This window comes from Myotis yumanensis, unplaced genomic scaffold (assembly GCF_028538775.1).
Source record: "Myotis yumanensis isolate MYYU_CA2020_CCGP unplaced genomic scaffold, mMyoYum1.0.hap1 SCAF_20, whole genome shotgun sequence".
Classification (NCBI taxonomy): Eukaryota; Metazoa; Chordata; class Mammalia; order Chiroptera; family Vespertilionidae; genus Myotis; species Myotis yumanensis.
The window spans coordinates 1,186,369-1,208,937 of record NW_027223771.1 but is presented as its reverse complement, the minus strand read 5'-3'; the positions used below and the strand labels follow the sequence as shown (position 1 = coordinate 1,208,937).

The window sequence follows — 22,569 nt, the reverse complement described above, 5'->3', positions numbered from 1 at the left end:
CTCTCCCTCTCTGAAATCAATAAAAATATATTTAAAAACAAAAAACAAACAACAAAACAACACCTAGATCTACTGACCTAAGCCTGCTAGCAAAACTCCTAATGTCCAAGACCATCATTAAAGTATCCATCACTGAAAGAGGGGGCAACAATCCCATCTGAACCCCATTTCTCTCTTACGTGCAGCTTCGTCCACGGAGAGCTCGTTGGCCAGGATGCCCCCGATCTTGCTGAAGGCAGGCATCTGGATCCCGTACTTCTCCAGCTCGATCTTCATGTTGTTGATTTCTTCTTCTGCAGGAGAGAAGTGAGACCCAGGCAGACGAGGTAAGCGCCTTTCCAAAACTCAAGAGAAGGAAACAGATCCTTCAACTACAAAAACTGGATGAGATGGACTCTACCCCTGAGGGCTGTTAAAAGGATTAATGGGACAGCATTTAACACAGTCCCCGGTACATAGCATGCGCTCAGAAGGAGTAAGCTATTATTACTATTATCAAGGGCATCAAAATTAACTACAGCATGAGAATGGCCCTGCTGAAAAGTGCTTTTCCAAACGGCTACTTATGGCATTTCCCACGATGAACCTATGAGTAGATCGGCATCAAAGGAAGCGCCACTAGAAGTGAATTAGTTCCGAGCCGGTCGGCATCTCCATTTTTACAATCAAAACCACTAGTGGCTATTAAACAATTTCGTTTCGACGGCAGGAAGCCCAGTGATAAGAAAACAACATGGAAGGTCAGGCCCTTGCCCCAGGTCTGGTGAACGACTTCCCTGGGAGGAAAACCAGCACAGATAGAAGTTTTGTTGCCGTTTTTTTTATATTCCCAGGCCTATGAGAGAATCCCCAGTTTGAAAGCTTTGAATCTGTCCTACCCCTAACCAGTATCACCTCTGATCTTTTTCTCCCCGAGCCCCCATCTCTTCAAGCATCTGACTATAGCAGATACTCAGAGTAAGGTAAATAAACTAAAATTACCCAAATACGTAAAAATTACAAAAGTGTCATCCTTGCCGCCTCTCACTCCCCCACCCTAGCTCTGCCCCCCAGGAGATGCCTGTTGGAAGGAAAGGGTTGGAGGAGTGGCTTTTTCACAGCACAGAAGCACTTAAATTTACGTGTTAATAATATATATATATATATATATATATATATATATATATATATGTATGTATATATATGGATATATATATATGCTATATATATATGCGCTAATATTATCCCCAACTTAGATATAAGAAAACCAAGACTCACAAATCATACCCAGGTCATAACTGAGAGGAAAAAGCCTGAAATCCCAATTTTAGTGTTCTTTCCTCCACTCAGAGGGGAACGCTGTTTATACTGCTTTCATCTCTGCTGCCAGATTATTTTTAAAGCCCCGTGTCATGAAGATTGGTTTTGTTGACTCTCCAGGCTATTTCCACATAAATTGAGTATTTCCTGCTGGGTTTGCAACTCCTTACCCGTGAAGTCAACCTTTCCATACAGGTCCTGAATCTGAGGAGCCAGGCCTAGTTTGAACAGGTACAAACTAGAAAACACAAATATGCAAAGAGTTAGGCCTCCAGCCATACCTGCCCCTGCTGTTCCTAAAGGGGGAAATCAGCATAAAAAACGGAAACATTCAGCCCTAGCCAGTGTGGCTCAATGGATAGAGCATTGGCCTGCGGCCTAAAGGGTTCCAGGTTCGATTCCAGTCAAGAGCACATGCCTGGGTTGCGGGTTCCGTCCCCAGTGCGGGGCGTGCAGGAGGCAGCCGATCAATGATTCTCTCTCATCATTGATATTTCTCTCTCTCTCCCCCTCTTTCCCTTCCTCTCTGAAATCAATAATTATATATATATATATATATATAGAACAGAAACATTCTGATCAGAGAATCCCAGGACACCACAATATTCCCCATTGCAGTTACCATACTTTACCTCAGAGTCTTTTTTTAGTTTTACATAATAACATTGTCCTAAAAAGTCACATAATGTAATACAAAGGACACTGGGCTGGGAATCAGTAGACACAAGTTCAAATCCAAGTTCCAGTAGGAATCTAGTATGTAATTAAATGTTAATATAAATGTTAATATAATTAATGTAAGTGAAGAATCTTCACTTTGGGTTACCTTCCTGTGATCAATGTTTGAAGTAACAAGATATTTTAGAAAAGTCTCATGAAAACGATTCAGATTAAAAAAACATTTAAACTGAATTCTTTTTTTTTTTTTTTTAAATATATTTTATTGATTTTTTACAGAGAGGAAGGGAGAGGGACAGAGAGCCAGAAACATCGATGAGAGAGAAACATCGACCAGCCGCCTCCTGCACATCTCCCACTGGGGGTGTGCCCGCAACCAACGTACATGCCCTTGACCGGAACCGAACCCGGGACCCTTCAGTCCGCAGGCCGACGCTCCATCCACTGGGCCAAACCGGTTTCGGCTTAAACTGAATTCTTATTACCAATGAAAAAGTATCAGGTAATTTAACCGTTTGAGTCCCACATAAAATAAAATTTATTTTCTCGACATAAAATAAAACAAGCGCTATCACGCTGTCTGGGTCTTTTCGTACTCATTTAGAGAAAGCGCGGTTGCGCTGTTTGGGATTCTTCGACAGTGTTTTTTCAATACCCCCTGGGACTCAAACGAATCGTATGTTTTCTCGACATAAAATCTCAGCAGCGCAATTGCGCTGCTTGGGACTCAAACGGTTAAGAGTTTTAAATAGAGTACATATATATACTTTCCTCTTAAATTAAAATCTACTAGACTCTCAGCTTCATGAAGGCAGGGATAATAAATAAAAGCCTTGTTCACCAATGTCTACTCAGAGCCTTGTATCTATATATATAGAAAGCCTAAGCAACTGGCTGACTGCTTGACCGGTAGCTATGACACACGCTGACCACCAGGGGGCAGACGTTCAACACACAGGCATGGAAGCATGGAACAGACTGATGAATCTCAGAGGGAAGGGGGAAGGAGGGAGGGCGGGAAGAGATTAACCAAAGATCTTATATGCATGCATACTAGAGGCCAGGTGCACGTATTTGTGCACCGGTGGTGGGGTCCCTCAGCCTGGCCTGCGGGGATCAGGCCGAAACCGGCAGTCCGACATCCCCCGAGGGGTCCCAGATTGTGAGAGGGCACAGGCCAGGCCGAGGGACCCCACCGGTGCACAAATCTGTGCACTGGGTCTCTAGTATATTAATAAATATCAATCAGTATCTCAGAGGGGCTGGATGAATAAATAAATAAATAAATGCCAATAAGCCCGAGTTTAAGTTAACTGGACTGTAAGGCCCCAGCACATCAGAATCAATAAATGAGAAGACATGAGAAGGACAGTTTATAGGGATGGACATGAACAAGACATTGACAGTCCAGCAATAAGGGAGGATACAGGAAGTATCTAAGAGCCCAGCTGGAGGGGCCCAGTGGTTGAGCGTAGACCTATGAATCAGGAGGTCACACGCCGAGTTGTGGGCTCAATGCCCAGCACGGGGTGTGCAAGAGGCAGCTGATCAATGATTCTCTTTCATTATTGATGTTTCTATATCTCTCTCTCCCTCTACCTTCCTCTCTGAAATCAATAAGAATATATACTTTTTAAAAAGTATCTAAGAAACAAACCACAGAAACTCAGTAAAATGGTTTGCAAATAATCTATAAACCTCAGCATTATCTAAACAGAAATATGTATAATGCATATTACATTCACAGAACTGATCAGAACTTATATTGTATAAAAAAATGTATAATCTACAAAAAAAACAACAAAAAAAACCCCCACAAATGTTCTGAACACACATTCCAATTTATGCATCCACAGTAGCTAATAATCTTCTCAGGTAAGTACAAGTATAAATCATATTATTATTAAGTGCTTTTCTTCAGAGTACAATGCTCAAGATGGAACTATATAAAGTTCCTCTCTCAGAAGATTTTGAATCTATTAAATAAATTTTCCAAACCAGAAAAGTTTCTAACTTCCTGTACATACACTGAGTGGCCAGATTATTATGACCACCCCACCAGTACAATGAAGTGAATTAGTTATGCAAATAATAATAATAATAAGACCACCCCATCTAGTACTTCATTGACACGTCCAAAAATACTGAATATTGAAAACTTCCTAAGCAAATACTCTCAAGGTTTTATTATTATTATTATTTGCATAACTAATTCACTTCATTGTACTGCTGGGGTGGTCATAATAATCTGGCCACTCAGTGTATAAAATGTTCCTTTCTATATTTTACCCACATAATATGTTCTACCTAAAGTCTGAGTTATTTTTCTCCAGGAATTTCTTCCTCTTATTCCTACTTTAAAACAGGAAAGTGAATGTCACCTTAAGAAGGCTGTGTTAGCTTTCAATGTCCTCAGCAGTAAATTAAAGGTGTTACAACAACATCACCAGCGTGTGCAAGTAGAGAAGGGAAGCCCCGGCACCATCTTTCCGTGACCTCGTTTTGAGTACTAGGAATATTTAAGGAGATGCTGAAGCTATGGGTGCAATCGTCATGGCCACCTAGTTCTTCTTGCCCCAAATCGAAAGTACTAAACCTCAAAGCTGGAGCTTCACAAATGCTACCGGTCCGCCCCCTTCCCAGGCTTTGTTCCCGCTCTCCCGCGCCCACTCTTACAAATAAGCTGTTAGGTGCCCCTGCCCATCAGCCTATAACGGAGCTCAGATCTCCTTTCCTTTCCTCTTTTCCTATTTAAGCGGTACGTTACGGCAACGGGGAGAAAGAAGCTGTGCTAGCCTGTCCGGATTCCAGTTATCTTTGCCGACAGCAGAGTAACTCTGAAGTCACTATGCTAATCTCAAAGATGATTACTAGCCCTAGCTGGTTTGACTCAGTAGATAGAGCATCAATAAATGAGAAGGTTCAATTCCAGTCAAGGGCACATGCCTGGATTGCAGACTCGATCCCCCGTAAGGAGCGAGCCAGAAGCAGCCAATCAATGATTCTCTCTCATCATTGATGTTTCTATCTCTCTCTCCCTTTCTCTCTAAAATTAATAAAATATATGTGTTTTTTAAAAGACGATTAATAAAGGCTCTGAAACTCAAACACAGCAGCTGATTAGGAAGCAGAACTTAGTACAGGCCCACGATCCCATATCTAAAATCTTTGGGCCAGATATGGATTTAGGACTTCTCAGATAGCAGAAAGGCTTACAGTGGACACAGGATTATAAAACAACCCCAGCAAACTTTGAGGCAGCCCCCGCTAAACAAATACATTACTTTTCTGCAGAGAAACATCCATATAATCATACCAAGTACATGAATTCTAAATAACCTCAATGAATTCTGATCAGATTTTGCCAACAAATGAGGTTGAACCAAAGTTAAACTTAGTTCTCAGGGCTTTTGGGGGCTTTTTCTTTTTAATTTAAGATAAAGATCTGTGGGTCTATCAGCGGTTCTCAACCTGTGGGTCGCGACCCCTGAAAATACATCCTGCATGTCAGATATTTACATGACGATTCATAACAGTAGCAAAATTACAATTATGAAGTAGCAATGAAAATAATTTTATGGTTGGGGGTCACCACAACATGAGGAACTGTATTCAAGGGTCGCGGCATTAGGAAGGTTGAGAACCACTGGATATGATCCCAAACTCAGTTCTTAGAAAGATAACATATAGAAATGTATTTGGAATAATGGAGACTGGCGGTCTTATCTGAGAGTAGAATGTAATCTACAAGAGTAATTTTTTCAGGTGACTAAATACAGTGACTATCGCTGGAATAATGCCAGTCAAGACTGAAAGGCAGGGGGAGAAAGGGAGAGGAACACAGGGACATGATGCTTCTGTTACTGTTGACCCAGAAGGGAGCGGTGCCTCGCCCAGTGGAGTGAAGAGAGGAGCCTGCCTTGAACGAGGCTGTGTTTTATGGGAAAGAGGCTCCAGGCAGGTACACACGCTTCCTACATATTATCAAGTGTTGCCAACGCCACCCTCCGGGAAAATCACTATTAAGGGAGGAAAGAAACCAGAAGCCGCCAAGCAGAACACACTGCTCTGTTTATACTTTCTAAGCACGGACTGCACACTGAAGAGAAATGGCGAACAATAGCAGACTTCCTCCCTTTCTCTTCGGACTCCGGACTCCGTCACAGTTAACTCTTCATCTCCATTTCGGAGAATCTGAGGGCCTGGGACCCAGGTCACACTGCAGGGACGAGTGGCGAAGAGCTGGCAGAGAGGAATTCGCCAGCTGGGCCTCTGTGCCTGCCAAGTTCAGGTCCCCTTCGGAGGCACAGCCTTCTCAAGGTTATCGACGGACAGACCTCGCGTAACACGAATTTAATCCGAAGAATGCATCTGGTTCTGTCTCAGACTCACACATTTCAAACTCCTACACTGTGAAAATTCCCCTCGATATCACCCATTCCTAAACATTTTAAAGAATTCTCAGGTTACCATTGTTTGTTCAACATTATGCTGTGTGCCCTGGAGGGCAGAATGCAAGGCATGACCTCTGTCCCTAAGATGCTGATAATGTAACCGAGAGAAAAGATTAAAATTATGGAGGAAATAACATATAACTAAAACAAACAAACAAACAAGCAAAAACCACAAAACTAATGAAACCAAGAAACAAACTACAGGAGTTTAGACGAAGGCATGAGCTGGAGAAATCATAAAATTTCACAGACAGTGGGAATGGAGCGAAGGCTTGACCGGCTCAGCCAAGACAAACATGAAGTCATCTGATAAAGGGCAAGTACCGCTTCCCTTGTACATTTATTTATAGGGCAGAGTCTCCCCTTGAGCCGGAGGAGGGGCAGGAGAACTTGCTATAATGTATGATTGGGATGAATTTATTGTTTACCGACTATATACGCGAGGCATCTAAGTGCTACAGACACAAAGATAAGGAAAGAATAAAGGAAACAGTTCTTGCCCCCAAGGAATCCACAAAAAACAAGTGACATATAAGAACAAATAACCAGCGTACAATGTAACAAGCGCTAGACTTGAAGGAAGAGGTTTCTACAAAGTAATGCTAGAGGAGCACAAAGCAGGGAAGTAGCTAATTCTGCCTGAAAGATAACAAGTTTTAAAAAAATGTATCAAAAAATGTATCTGAGGTGTTAGGGGGAGAAGGGCAGTCTGGCAAAGGCACAGCATGGCACAGGGGTAGGAAGACAAGCGCACAGCTGCAGAGGAGGGAATGGGTGCGGGTGAGCCTGGAACGGAGCCATCCAACATTTTATGGAGGGTCTGATATAGGCAGGGCTGTTCTGGAAAGATAGCTCTGGTGGCAGATGGACCAGGAAGAAAGAGGCTACAGAGGGAACCTTCTAGAAAGGAGGTTAATGCCTTGGTCCACAGAAGAGATTCCCTAGTCCTGAGGGATAGTCTTTCTTTTGTGGGTTTCACACTTTTGTGGGTCCTGGTGATAATCAACATCTGGCACATGTTTGATCTCAATGAAGGCAGCAGGCTACTTATTATACAATGTCAATATTATACATACAATCATGTAAATATAAGTAACATGAAGCACGCATACAGCATGCTACATAAAACGAGCAGCCCGAGCAAGAACTCTCACATGCATGTCCCATCACCTTCTCCTTTAGTCCCACAGCCACCGTGTAAATGGGGACCACTCTGAAATACTATTATAAGCACCTACTCCCATCCCATCCTAAACCCGCCTCCATATACATTGTCTCTTTCTTCCAATTTTGTACTTTGTTGATTCTAAGTCATCTTCCAAATCTATATATATATATAAAAACTTAATTCGAAAATTGTCCCCTCGGGAGTTCGACCAGGTGTTCGATCGCTTGCTATGACATGTGCTAACTACCAGGAGGCAGCACAGAATGAAGGAAGGCCCTGGCCGGCAGCCAGAAGGCCCCCGATCAGCCCTGATCACCAGCCAGGCCTAGGGACGCTACCTATGCATGAATTTCGTGCACTGAGCTTCTAGTTTACTATTAAATGGTGAAAAAAAATTTTCTTTGTTTAATTTCCTATTTATTTCTTTGGCATAAAATTTATTTAATGAACAAATGGCCTGGTGAGGACCTAAATAACTAAATAAATTATAAATCAACCATTTGATATTTCCTGGTATTATTTGAAGATGTTGACAAAATTTGATTGTACTACTAAAGAGCATCAAGACATAGTTTATTTTGTAATTCAGCTTAGCAGCTTGAAACAAAGTGATAAACAATAAAAGTTTCAAATGTATATATTTTTTGTAATTTTTGAGAAATTTTAATTAAAAAGGGACTGCATCCAGGAGGAAATGCATAGTTCACAGAAACCCCAGATCAGTAATGGAAGATTATACTATGTTTTCACACCAGAATTATCTTCTTTTATGGAAATAAATAATCCTTTCTCCCTGCCTCCTAGAAAAACACAGCTGTTTCTCACCATTTTGTTAGAATAATAGTATCCTATTCTACTTAAAAATTCTGAAGCTAATGCACAACCTTTTTCATTATCCCTTTCTCATAGACAAAAAACTACATAGTCGATTCAGATGTTATTCCTAAACTGCTTTTTAAAATTGAGATATCACTGACATACAACATTATTAGTTTCAGGTGTACAACATAATGATTTCATAGATATAATATTGAAATGATAATTAACATCTGTCACCAAAAATAGTTATAAATTTTTTTCCTTGTGATGAGAACTTTTAAGATCTACTTTCTTAGCAACTTTCAAATATACAACACGATATTATTAACTACTAGAGGCCTGGTGCATGAAATTCATGCACTCAGGGTGGAGGGGTGTCCCTCAGCCCGGCCTGTACCCTCTCACAGTCCGGGAGCCCTCAGGGGATGTCCAACTGACGGCTTAGGCCTGCTACCTGTGGGCCTAAGCCGTCAGTCGGACATCCTTAGCGTTGCCATGGAGGTGGGAGAGGGTCCCACCACCGCAGCTGCGCTCAGCAGCCGTGAACCCGGCTTCTGGCTGAGCAGCGCTCCCCCTGTGGGAGTGCACTGACCACCAGGAGGCAGCCCCTGCATTGAGCGTCTGCCCCCTGGTGGTCAGTGTGCATCATACCAATCGGTCGTTCTGCCCTTCGGTCAATTTGCTTATTAGCGTTTTATTATATAGGATAGCTACTACACTGCACATTACATCGGCGGGCCTCAATTATTCTATAACTGGAAGTTTGTACCTTTTGACCACCTTCACCCATCCTTCAACCCCCACCTCTGGCAACCACTAATCTGTTCTCTATGCACTGCTTATTTTACCAAGAAAATCTGATTACCTGAGTGCATGGATACAATAGATACATCGCGGCATGTTCTTTCGGTCATAGATATCTGTAGTTTCTGGGTAAAAAATCTGAGGAGAAATAAAAGCAGTAGAGTAAGTATCCATCCACTGGGTTTCTTTTGATCACTCACCAATCATCAATAACACAAATAAAACGTCAGACAGTTAGCAAACATTGCTGGCATCCAGCAAATCACTTCATTAGGGTGAAGAGACATTTAACTCTAAGCAGTGCAAGGAATAAAATGCTACAATACGGAATGAAAAACACTATTTGAAAAAACCTTATTTGGTCAACCCATTGAATGTCCCTGGGTATGTGAAAGTGACTTATGCACTCCAGACTCAGTCATGGGCAAATCAATCCCAAGTTCTAGTCCAGTTTACAACACGGGCTTTGCTTTGAGACAGCATAGAGGGACCTTGGAGAGTATCACGCTAAGTGAGATAAGTCAGGTGGAGAAAGACAAGTATCACATGATCTCACTCATATGTGGAATCGAAGTAAAATAAACTGATGAACGGAGTGGATCCAGAGACATGGAAGCAAGGAACAGAGTGCAGGTAGGGGAGGGGGGGTGGCTGGGCGGTAATCAACCAAAGACCTTGTATGCATACATGCATGGCCCATGGCCACAGGCAATGGGGAGGTAAGGGCCTGGGATAGGGGGCCGATGGGGGAGCGGGGGGGAAGGTGGCATATGTAATACTTTCAACAATAAAGAATTATTTTACAGGGGTAGATACAGAAGCAGAGCAACATTGAACAGAATGTTAAACTACAGTGGGAAGCCTGGGGAGGGTTGGGGGGGGATTAAGAGACCAACTGAAGGACTTATATGCATGCATATAAGATTAACCAATGGATACAAGACACGGGGCGGGGGGGGGCGGGGGGTACGGGCCGGAGGAATGTCAAGGGGGGGAAAAAAGGAGACATATGTAATACTCTTTGTAATACTTTAAGAAATAAAAATTATTAAAATATTTAAAAAAAAAAAAAGAATTATTTTAAAAAAATAAATAAAACACTGGCTTTGAAGGACTGTAATCTTCCTGGTTACTATCTGCCATGCCTAGACTGGGTAGGAATCCCACAGAACATTTACTAAGTGCTTATCGTCTGTGCAAACCACTACATTTAGACACTGAAAAAACTATCAAACATTACACTATATCGTACTGCTTGGGGGAAGTTGGGTAGACACTGAGATGAAGGAGCCAGAATAGAGGGTGTACACGTATGGGACTGTGGGTGATGGGTCGTTTTCCTTGGCAGCACTTAGCAATATCAATCAATCACTTGTGCTATCATCTGCTTGACTCCTCCACCAGCCCATAAGCCACATGAAGGCAGGGACCCGCTCCGGGCTGCTCACTGCTGTATCTTCGATGCCAAGCCCAGCGCCAAGTTCATGGAAGGAGCGCTGTACTTGACGCATTTGTGAATGAGGTGGAATAGGAACAGAGTAGCTTTAGAGTGTGAATGGCCTTGAAGTTCAAAACCTATTCTCATGGTAATGAGGCAAAACACACACACACACACACACACACACACACACACACACACACGACTCAACCTGTGATTTAGGGGGGGAAGGATTGGAGAAGTGAAAGGCTGAATTATAAGGTGATTAGAAGAATTCTGACAAGGCAGTGGGAGATGCTACAGCACTAGGTATCTATTACAGCACTTAATACATTGTGTTCAATACTTCATTTTGTTGTTGTTTTTAAATACATTTTTGTTGATTTCAGAGAGGAAGGAAGAGGGAGAGAGAGACAGAAACATCAATGATGAGAGAGAACCATTGATCAGCTGCCTCCTGCATGTTCCCCACTGGGGATGGAGCCCGCAACCCAGGCATGTGCCCTTGACCAGAATCGAACCCGGGACCCTCCAGTCTGCAGGTCAATGCTCTAACCACTGAGCAACACCGGCCAGGGCCAATTCTTTGTTTTGATGCTCGTCCCATAATCATCCTGCCTCTCCACTGGAAAGAACTGCCCCCCTCCCACACCCCTGAGAAATGGGATGTATCAGAATCATCCTTTTTGATAATTTTTCCAGCTCCACGTGATCACTTCCCAATATTGGGATGATCTCCCCTGAAAGGTGAAAATCCCAGTCGCCAGGAGCCAACCTCCCCGAAAACAGCAGAGAATACAGTTCAGAAACAGGAAAGTAAGGTTGGGTAGGTAGGACGGAATCAGATTGTGAGGCCCTGGAGAGTCAGGCAAGTCTGAACCTGATACGCAGGCCACAGAGAAGTCCTCACTTTGGAGCCAAAGAGTGAAAACAGAGCCTCAGAGCCCCGGGAAGATCTGACTGGAGACAAGACACAGGATGCAGCGAATGGCGGGGAGATGGAAGCTCAGGAGGCCGCTGGCAGGCTGTGTCAGCAGATCAAAGAGGCGCTTCCACTAAAGGAGGGAGGCTGGGGGAATCACTGCATGTAGGAGGCCAAGGGGAGGCCAAGGTTTGGAGCCCGGGTAACTGGGAAAATGATAACAAGGTCCCATTCATTACAGAGGAGGGGATGTCCACGTGCCGGAAAAGGGAGGTTTAGTTTCAGACGTGAGAAGTCTTAGGTGCTAGAAAGCTATCCGAGGAGAAATGTCCACTTGAAGATACCGTGTCTATCTTACAGCAAAGAGTCTTCAAAATAACTGAAACCGCCTGGCCGGTGTGGCTCAGTGGTTGAGCGTCGACCTATCAACCAGAAGGTCACAGTTCGATTCCTGGTCAGGACACCTGCCAGGGTTGCGGGCTCGATCACCAGCATGGGGCATGCAGGAGGCAGCCGATCAATGATTATCTCTCACCATTGATGTTTCTATCTCCTCTCTCTCCCTCTCCCTTCTCTGAAATCAATAAAAAAATATTTTAACAATAATAATAATAAAAATAACTGAACCATGAAAATGAGAGAAAGTAACTAAAATAAGGACTGCACGGTAAGGAATGCCCACTAGTAGGATATGGAAGATAGAATAGTTGAAGAAAACAGAGGACTAGTTGGGCAGATTAAAAACAATTAAAAAAAAAATCAAACTCAAAATAACAAAAGTATTTCATGGAGGAGGTGGCCAATAGTACCAACCATAATAAACAGTCAAGAAGGATAAGAACCAAAAATTGATCACAGCAAGTTTCTATAATTAACCTGTTGTACCATATAAAGAGATCAGGAAAGACATCCCAATAAATACTGAACATGTACTGCTGATCATATATCATATGTTATACCACGGCCAACAATACATGTTCAGGCTGAGTGTCTTCTGTTTACATTACTCAGAAGTCTTCTGGACCTAAATCATTAGGGGTGAACATTTCAAACCTGACAGCCCGGAAAGCCCTGCTGTCCCGGAAAGCCCTTGAGTTTCCATGTTTGTTGTCATTGTGGTCCAGGACAACACACTATTGTTAGTAAACAAAAAAGATAATAAAAGCCAATCATTAAAAAAGCATTTTAGCCCGGCCAGCATGGCTCAGTGGGTAGAGCATCAGCCTGCCGACCGAAGGGTCCCGGGTTCGATTCCGGTCAAGGGCACATACCTAGTTTGCAGGCTCCTCCAGGCCTGGGCCCTGGTCAGGGCTCGTGCAGGAGGCAACCAATCGATGTGTTTCTCTCACATCGGTGTTTCTCTCTGTCTTTCCCTCTCTCTTCCACTCTCCCTAAAAATCAATGAAGGAATATCCTCGAGAGAGGATTAACCTTCCCCCCAAAAAAATACAACAAAAAAGCATTTTATAATAAGAATACTACTCCTGCCGGAACCGGTTTGGCTCAGTGGATAGAGCGTCGGCCTGAGGACTGAAAGGTCCCAGGTTCGATTCCGGTCAAGGGCATGTACCTGGGTTGCAGACACATCCCCACTAGGACCCAGTGTGGGGTGTGCAGGAGGCAGCTGATCGATGTTTCTCTCTCATCGATGTTTCTAACTCTCTATCTCTCTCCCTTCCTCTCTGTAAAAAATCAATAAAATATATATATTTTTTAAAAAGACTACTACTCCTAGCAACAGCAAATATTAACAAGGCTCTGAGTACCATTCAAAAGAGGTTAAGTCATCTTGCCCAATAGGCACACCACACAAAAAACAGGAACAGGAAGTTACAGGTGCACAGAAAGGCCAAGTAGCTGTCAAAATTTGACGTACTGCATTTCCTGACATTGTGGGGCCTAATTCTCAAACACACCAGTGCACGGAAGACAGCTTCAGCACTCTGCTCTGAAGAAAAGAGGACAAAAACTTGCCTTCTGCGAAGACTCAGGTCTGGATTTAACTCAGTTCAACAGACAGACATGCAACAGTGAGCTCAGCACTGTGCTACCCATTTACAATTGGCTGTAGGCACTTCCTAATACTCCACATCTCCCTTTTCCCCCTTCACTTTTTGTTGTTGTTTACAAAATTTTAGCCTATAGAACAGTATAAAGAAAAAGAAAAACACAGCCCAGCCGGTGTGGCTCAGTGGTTGAGCATCGAACTATGAACCAGGGAATCAGGATTCAGTATATGCCTGGGTTGCAGGCTCCATCCCCAATAGGGGACATGCAGGAGGCAGCCAATCAATGTTTCTCTATCATCAATAAAAAATATATGTATATTTTTTAAAAAACCAACCCCTAATCCCATCACACAAAAATGAAAGCTGTATTTCCTAACAGATTTTTCCCCAAGAACATTCACTTTATTTTTACACAAAAATAGTGATCTCATCTTAGCCAGAACATAAACTCTTATAACCTTAGCCTATTATGTTATTTTTCCACTTAGCACATCCCAGACAACTTCCTTTGTCAATACAGAGTAACGTCATCCTTTTTTATGGCTGCACTGGTCTCTGTCTGCATCACAATTAATTCCCTAGTGAAGGGACATGTGGCTTGCTATCAATTTTTTCTACCATAAGCAAGGCTGAAAAATCCTTACATATACATCTTTTTATGCTTGTCTGATCATGGTGGAGGGATAACTTCCTAAAAGAATTCTTAGGTCAAAGAATTGGGTGGGGTAGTAGAGAAAGATGCCATGCCTGCAAGAATGATAATATAGCAAAGCCTTTACGAGTTCCAGTGGGACTGGGTAGCTAGAGATGGCAATTTCACTAAGAGCAGCACTAAACAGACTCCTGAGCAAAACAGTCAAGGATGGCCCGGCCAGCATGGCTCAGTGGTTGATGAACCAGGAGTTCCCAGTTCGATTCCCGGTCAGGGCACATGCCAGGGTTTCCCACTCAATCCCCAGTGGGGTTCATGCAGGAGGCAGCCAATCAATGATTCTCTCATCATTGATGTTTCAATCTCTCTCTTCCTCTTCCTTCCTCTCTGAAATCAATAAAATATTTTTTTTTAAATGACCCTTCAAACACCCTAAATTTGGTTATTCAGAAGCTGGAAGATAACATTTCTAAAATATTTCCTAAAGTCAAATTTTAATGAAACAACATTGTTAATAATAATAATTTTTAAAAACCCACTGAATTATATACTTTAAAATTCATGTGGTGTCTGGCAGAATATCATGGTATGTGAATTTTGTAAGTCGACAATTTGATATAGTCAAAGTAAATGATATCACAAGGAATTTCTCTAAGGTGGGGTGAAGCAGGGATGAGGAATATAAAACAAAAAGAACAAAACTATTTTCTAAAAGAAACAGAAGAAAGAGATCTTAAGTACTTTTTTAAAAAATCACCACAGATTCCATTGAAAATAAAGAATACTTTCATAAGTAGAGTGAGAGTCCTTATGCCAAGACAGAGCTGAGCCAGAACTATGACTATCACGTGAATTACCTTAGGCAAGCCAATCTCGTCCATGGCATTCAACCACTGAATCACATTATCCGTGTGTCGGAAGTGGAGGCCAGTCGCCTAGAACAAATAAAAGACCATTAGGCGGGGGCGAAGGGGGTCCTAATATAAGGTGACAGAAGATCGGACTTTGGGTGGTGGGCACACGGTGCCATATACAGATCCGGTAACATAGAAACCCACACCTGAAACCTATATGTTCATGCTGACCAGTGTCACCCAATCAATTTAATAAATAATTTTTTTTTAATTTAAAAAATAGACACGTTGCCAAAAGTGACACAATACTAAATAAAAATTCTCTTGCAAGTTTCCTAGACAAACTTTATAAGGTCCCCTTAAATTCAAGGTCAGTCTATAGCATTATGTTCACATTCCAATCCCAAAAAGCCCAATCCACATCTCCGCTCCTCTCATTTAAAAACTATCCGGAGAGACCCAGCCGGCATGGCTCAGGGGTTGAGTGTTGACCTATGAACCAGGAGGTCACAGTTCGATTTCAGGTCAGGGCACATGCCCGGGTTGCAGGCTCAATCCCCAGTGTGGGGTGTGTAGGAGGCAGCTGATCAATGATTCACTCTCATCATTGATGTTTCTATCTCTCTCTCCCTCTCCCTTCGTCTCTAAAATCAATAAAAATATTTTTTTTTTAAAAAAAAAAAGAAAAGATAGGTTTCTATCTGAGATCTTAATTTGGCTTTGGCTTAGGGTCTATACCTTCCTTGTTTCCCTTTAAATTTGAACATAAAAATCTCTTTTGATTGCATCTTCATCCTTAGCTCATTATTACAGTCAACTGCTCTTACATTCGCTGTTGGTTTTGCCATCTTCCACTATTTTATATGCATCCTTATTTCAAATAAGAGCTCTGAGGAAGGCTCCCCACAGAAGCTCTTAGACGACTAATTTTGGTCCTTGTCAACTGAACTAAGCAGCCTTCTTTCTCAGGGCCGTGGGCCACAGGAATCAAACCCTTTCACTTATCTCCATTTTCTGAAACTGGATCACCTTCCCACTTTGCCTTGCACTCTAATATCACAGGTCGATCTTTTTTCCCTAAAGTTGCTAATGCTTTTAATTTGCTAACAAATCTCAGGACTTGGTTAAAGTCAAAGTAGTTCCCCATGTTACTTCCGCTACCTTCTAAGAAATAAAAAATTCATCAAGGCCCTAGCCAGTTTGGCTCAGTGGATAGAGCGTCGGCCTGTGGACCGAAGGGTCCCGGGTTCAATTCCGGTCAAGGGCATGTTCCTTGGTTGCGGGCTCCTCCCCTGCCCGGGGCCTTGGTTGGGGTGCGTGCAGGAGCCACCAATCAATGTGTTTCTCTCACATCGATATTTCTCGCTGCCTTTCCCTCTCTCTTCCACTCCCTGTAAAAAATCAATGGAAAAATATCCTCAGATGAGGATTAAAAAAAAAATTTTCACAAGGACCATGATGAGACGGACCCACCATCGCAAGAAATGTATCAGAAATACAAACAGCTGAAGTTCTTCTAGTACTGTATCTTGACTTTGCACTATTTTCTCCACTTTTGTTGGAACAAACACCCTTAAACTCGTACACAGGAGAAAGTATGCTAACCTCTCTCACGTTCACGGCCGTGCTGGCGCCACGCCGGGAGGACTCACCTTGTATCTGGTCTGCTCCCGGTCGTAGATTTTCTTCAGGGACACCACTTTGGGAGAGAAGAAGTTCCCGAGTTTGGCGAGGTAGACCCCGTTCCGAAGGCCCTCCTCCAGCTCCGTGGTGGGCGGCAGGTCTTCCCCAAGGCATGCTTCCATCCACCTGCACAAAAGGGAGGGAGGACTTGAGACAAGGCAGGGAGGACTGAGCATTCCTCAGAGGATCAAGTTTAATTTCCATTCTCCTCGGATAAGCAACACTCCTTTATGATCCAAGTTCAGCGTCAACCAGGAGGTCAGGGTTCGATTCCCGGTCAGGGCACATGCCTGGGTTGTGGGCTTGATCCCCAGTGGAGGGGCGTGCAAGAGGCAGCCGATCCATGATTCTCTCTCATCATTGATGTTTCTCTCTCTCTCTCTCCCTCTCCCTGACTATCTGAAAACAATAAAAAAAATATTTTTTTTTATAAAAGATCCAATTTCACACGCCTTGTCCTGACCCAGTCAGATCTGAGGCAGGGAACTTGGAAAACTTCTGGAGCATGAATGCCACCTTCTTCTCTACCCTACTTTCCTCTCTGCCGCCCCAGAGCCAGCTGGCTCCCAGGTCCTGACTGTCCCATGCACCTCGGATCCGTTCCCTCAGTCCTTAGGTTACTCCTTAAGGACTCCTACGGAAAACCATTTGTAACCGAAGCCACCATCTCAACTGTTTTATTGCCGAAGTTCTCCTCTGGTTTTAGCATTCAGAACCCACAGTGAATTTCTAGGCTCAAGGTTTTATGGTTGTTTGGGGGTTGCCAAAATAGTCAGTTATCTTGGCTAAAACACTGAAGGTACCTCTCATGAAAGCAATAAAAATGAATTCTTCAGTGCTTTTCAGAAGGAGAAGAGGTTGTAAAGACGGAAGGAAAATTGTATTTTGTCCCTTGAACACTTCTCGCAAGATTTCAGGGAAGCCCAAGATACAACAAATCAGAGTTTAATTGCATATGTTTTCTACAAACGAAAGGTATGTAACTAAAAATCATTTAGAGCAACGATTTTAAACCATTTTTTTGAGTCACAGAACCCTCTGAACATCTAAGAAACACTATATGATTCCCAAAAATCAGTGACACCCTAGACCCGTGGTCGGCAAACTGGCTCTTTGGCCCCTTGAGTGTGGCTCTTCCTAAGCCTTAGGAGTACCCTAATTAAGTTAATAACAATGTACCTACCTATATAGTTTAAGTTTAAAAAACTTGGCTCTCAAAAGAAATTTCAATCGTTGTACTGTTGATATTTGGCTCTGTTGACTAATGAGTTTGCCAACCACTGCCCTAGACAGTTTGGCTCAGTGGATAGAGCGTTGGCCTGTGGACTGAAGGGTTCTGGGTTCGATTCCAGTCAAGGGCACATGCCCGGGTTGTGTGTCTCCCTTCCTTTCTGAAATCAATAAAAAAATATTTTTAAAAAATAATAAGCCGTAGCCGGTTTGGCTCAGTGGATGGAGCGTCGGCCTGCGGACTGGGGGGTCCCGGGTTCGATTCCAGTTGGGGGCACGTGCCTTGGTTGTGGGGTGTGCAGGAGGCAGCTGATGTATGTTTCTCTATCTCATTGATGTTTCTGGCTCTCTGTCCCTCTCCCTTCCTCTCTCTGAAAAATCAATAAAATATATTAAATAAATAAATAAATAAATAATAAGGAAAAGCAACAATTTCCGGTTTTTCTCAAGTTCTATCGAATAGTCACTCAACCTCATTTTCAAATCTGTTATACTTTTAAAGCAGCCAGCATATTGTCTGCCCCATAGTTGACTCTTAAATAAAGACTGCCTGGATATATGAATGGGCGAGAGAATTTTCTGGTCATTCTCTCAATTCAATGATAATAAATAAAATTTCCCCTTCTGACTTTTCTTTCAGGTAGAATTTAAATGTCAGGGATGAGGAGGGGGAGAAGGGGTAGGGGTGGAGGCCCACCAGGAAACAAATGAGTTTTTCAGAAGAGATGCCAGAGTCACTAAATTAGATAGCAATTTGTAACAGTTACAAAATCCAAACTCTACTTCAGGAAGAGCCTAAAGACCACAGGACGATGGGGAAAACAGTGTAGGTTATTGGTACAGAAAACGGGTGTAGTCTCAGGACAAACCTATTACAACCATCCCTCCAATATTTCACTGCTGAAAGGACACAGCAAACAGCTCCTGGCAACCCAGCCCTCGGGGGCAGTCTACCCTGTGATCTCATTGACAGGGACATTCTAGAACAGTGGTTCTCAACCTTCTGGCCCTTTAAATACAGTTCCTCATGTTGTGGTGACCCCCAACCATAAAATTATTTTCGTGGCTACTTCATAACTGTCATGTTGCTACTGTGATGAATCGTCATGTAAATATCTGATATGCAGGATGGTCTTAGGCAACCCCTGTGAAAGGGTCGTTTGACCGTCAAAGGGGTCGCGACCCACAAGTTGAGAACCGCTGTTCTAGAACAACTCAGTGTGAGCCAGCAGCAGCTCTTTGCCATGTAACAGTATGAAGAAAAAATTACTTTTCTTCTCAAAATAAGGTGAACACACAAGGAAGACGATGAATAAGCAGCACAGTATGTGTTTTTGCCTTGAATCAGAGCCAGTTACCAAAGTTGTGTGGGCTTTCCTCTTCTCTGGGATTACTACTAGATTAATATCAGCCCCAGCCGGTTTGGCTCAGTGGATAGAGCGTTGGCCTGGGAACGGAAGGGTTCTGGGTTCGATTCCGGTCAAGGGCACATGCCTGGGTTGTGGACTCGGTCCCCAGTGAGGGTGGTGCAGGAGGCAGCTGATCAAAAATTCTCTTTCATCACTGATGTTTCTCTCTCTCCCCCTCTCCCTTCCTCTCTGAAATTAATAAAAATATTTTTTTTAAATATATTTTATTGATTTTTTACAGAGAGGAAGGGAGAGAGATAGAGAGTTAGAAACATCGATGAGAGAGAAACATCGACCAGCTGCCTCCTGCACATCTCCCACTGGGAATGTGCCCGCAACCCAGGTACATGCCCTTGACCGGAATCGAACCTGGGACCTTTCAGTCCGCAGGCCGACGCTCTATCCACTGAGCCAAACCGGTTTCGGCAATAAAAATATTTTTTAAAAAAATATATATCCAAGTAAAAGCAGGGACCATGCAACATCTCCCACAATCCTCTCTGTGCTTTCCCTAGTCTGACTGCTGTAAAACAGTCCAGATTAACAGCTACACCAGGACGTTTCCTGTGACGCAGAACATCACTCAAGGGTCAGGCCAGAGGGAGAGAAGCCAACTGTGATTTGGTGAAAGGGAGAGACAGTCAGAGAGCTAGGAGAGGCAGGCAACCAGGCAATCACCAGAAAGACAAGAAGTAACAAGTGTTGGGGAGGATGTGGAGAAAAGAGAACCGCTATGCACTATTGGTGGGACTGTAAATTGGTGCAGCCACTCGGAAGGCAAGAGGGAGGGTCTTCAAAAAAATTAAAAATAGAACTGTCATAGGACCCGGCCATCCCACTTCTGGGTATACAGTCAAAGGAAGTGAAACGAAATCTGGAGATCAAAGGTAGGTGTGAACTCCCTCTTCATTGCAGCATTATTCACAACAGCCAAGATATGGAAGCAACCTAACTGTCCATCAAGATATGAATGGATAAAGGTGTTGTGTGGGGTGTGTGTGTGTGTGTGTGTGTGTGCGCGCATGTGTGTGAAACGAATATTCAGATATGAGAAAGAAAATCCTGCCATTTGTGACAACATGGATGGAACTTGAGGGCATTATGCTAAGTAAAATAAGCTTCTATGTGCAATCTACAAAACAACGCAAAAAAACCATCTCGTAGAAATAATAGAAAAGTGGTTCCAGGAATAAAAGAAATAGGGAGAGGTTGGTAGAAGAATACAAACCTCAAATACATAACACATGATGAGTACAGCTGAGAACACTGTGCTGTATAAGTGAAATCTGCTAAGAGAGTAGAATATAAATAAATGTTTTTACCAAAATAAATAAATATGTGAGGTGATGGATATGTTAATTAACTAGATGGTCCTTTCACAATGTGTACGTATAACAAGTCACGACAATGTACATTTAAAATGTCTTATAATTTTGTATGCTGATTATACCTCAATTAAGCTGAAATAAAAAATAAAATCATTGCCCTAACCGGTTTGGCTCAGTGGATAGAGCATCCTCCTGAGGACTGAAGGGTACCAGGTTCAATTCTGGCCAAGGGCACATGCCCGGGTTGTGGGCTCAATCCCTAGTAGGGGCCATGCAGGAGGCAGCCAATCAATGATTCTCTCTCAATGATGTTTCTATCTCTCTTTCTTTCTCCCTTCCTCTCTTAAATCAATAAAAAAATATACTTAAGGTGGTGGGTTTGATTCCTAGTCAGGGCACAAACCTAGGTTGAGGTTCAAATCCCCAGTCAGGGCACATGTAGGGGGCAACTGCTTGGGGTTTCTCTTTCCCTTCCTCTCTCTAGAATCAAGTTATTTTTTAATTTAAGTACAAAAAGTAATAATCCATGCATAAAAGAAAAAGCATTGGCCACACAACTTTTTACCAATTTTCATGTTTAACACTGCCTTCTATTCATAGAATCTCGCGGTTGAAAAGCTCATTAAAGATCTAGTCTCCACTCCCCTCTCACCTCCCACTCCCTCTCTCTTTAATGCCCCAATGCTCCCAAACTATCTCAGTCCATTTTGACGCCATTGCTGGGAGGTAAAGTGCACGGGGAACACTGGGGGTGGGGGGCGAAGATGAAGAAGTCGCCGGGCTGGATGGTGCAAGGCCTGTCTGTCGGACTATGAAACCTTTCTTTCAACCTAGTCATGGGGGACACTGCAGGGTTTTAAAAGGGGGGAGACCTGGGCAGGTCTGGATTTCAGAAAATCACTCTGACCACAATGTGGGAGTTTCACATTTTTCTTCAAGTACAAATGTTTCTACAGGTACAGATGTTCTAACCAATCAGTCACTTATGCCCTAGCCGGTTCGGCTCAAGTGGATAAAGCGTTGACCTGCGAACTGAAGGGTCCCAGGTTCAATTCCGGTCAAGGGCACATGCCTGGGTTGTGGGCTCCATCCCCAGTGTGGGCTGTGCGGGAGGCAGCCGATCCATGATTCTCTCTCATCATTGATGTTTCTGTCTCTCTCTCCCTCTCCCTTCCTCTCTGAAGTCAATAAAAAATATGTAAAATAAATAAATAATAAGTCACTTACAAGCAAAGTTCTGAGAATGTCATACCAAGTGGTGATATGACATCAGCACACCCACCTGTGATCAGGATGCTCGGCCACAGCCACAGCCACAACAAAACCCTCGTATTTCTCACAGTATTTCTCACAAGAGTTGAAGAAAACGGAGGGAAGAGTTCTGAGTCCTTCCTCTCAAAACAAAGGACAGAAACTTTCAACATTTTATCCTCCTCAATGGCTCATTTTCAATATAAGTAACACTAAAAATACAACCTCTAACCCCACATGGCAGATAGGAAGCTAAATGCTTCGCATGAATTATCTCACTTGATACTTGCAAAAAGCCGTAAGGGAAGTAGTGATATTGTTCTCATCTTCCCGATACGGAAACCGTGCGCTCCTAAAAGTAAAATAATCTCTCCAAAATCACCGAGCTTGTCAGTGGCTAAGCTCACTCTTTTTAAAATATATGTATTTTTTTTATTTATTTCAGAGAGGAAGGGAGAGGGAGAGATAGAAACATCAATGATGAGAATCGCTGATCGGCTGCCTTCTGCAAGCCCCACCCCACCCCCTGCCCCCTCCCCCCTCCCCCCGGCCTAGGGATCCAGCCTGTAAC

The 22,569-nt window shown here is 43.1% G+C and overlaps 1 protein-coding gene across 1 annotated transcript in view; it reads right to left on the bottom strand.

The window, feature by feature from the left end:
- IQGAP1 (IQ motif containing GTPase activating protein 1) overlaps window positions 1-22,569 on the bottom strand; it is a 101,356-nt gene that overhangs the window by 48,272 nt on the left and 30,515 nt on the right. The window contains exons 3-7 of the mRNA XM_070400530.1: window positions 16,750-16,906; window positions 15,101-15,178; window positions 9,284-9,360; window positions 1,470-1,537; window positions 180-293 (exon numbers count right to left, since the gene is read on the bottom strand). Coding sequence (XP_070256631.1) covers window positions 180-293; window positions 1,470-1,537; window positions 9,284-9,360; window positions 15,101-15,178; window positions 16,750-16,906 — 494 coding nt within the window. The remainder of the gene's footprint in view (window positions 1-179; window positions 294-1,469; window positions 1,538-9,283; window positions 9,361-15,100; window positions 15,179-16,749; window positions 16,907-22,569) is intronic.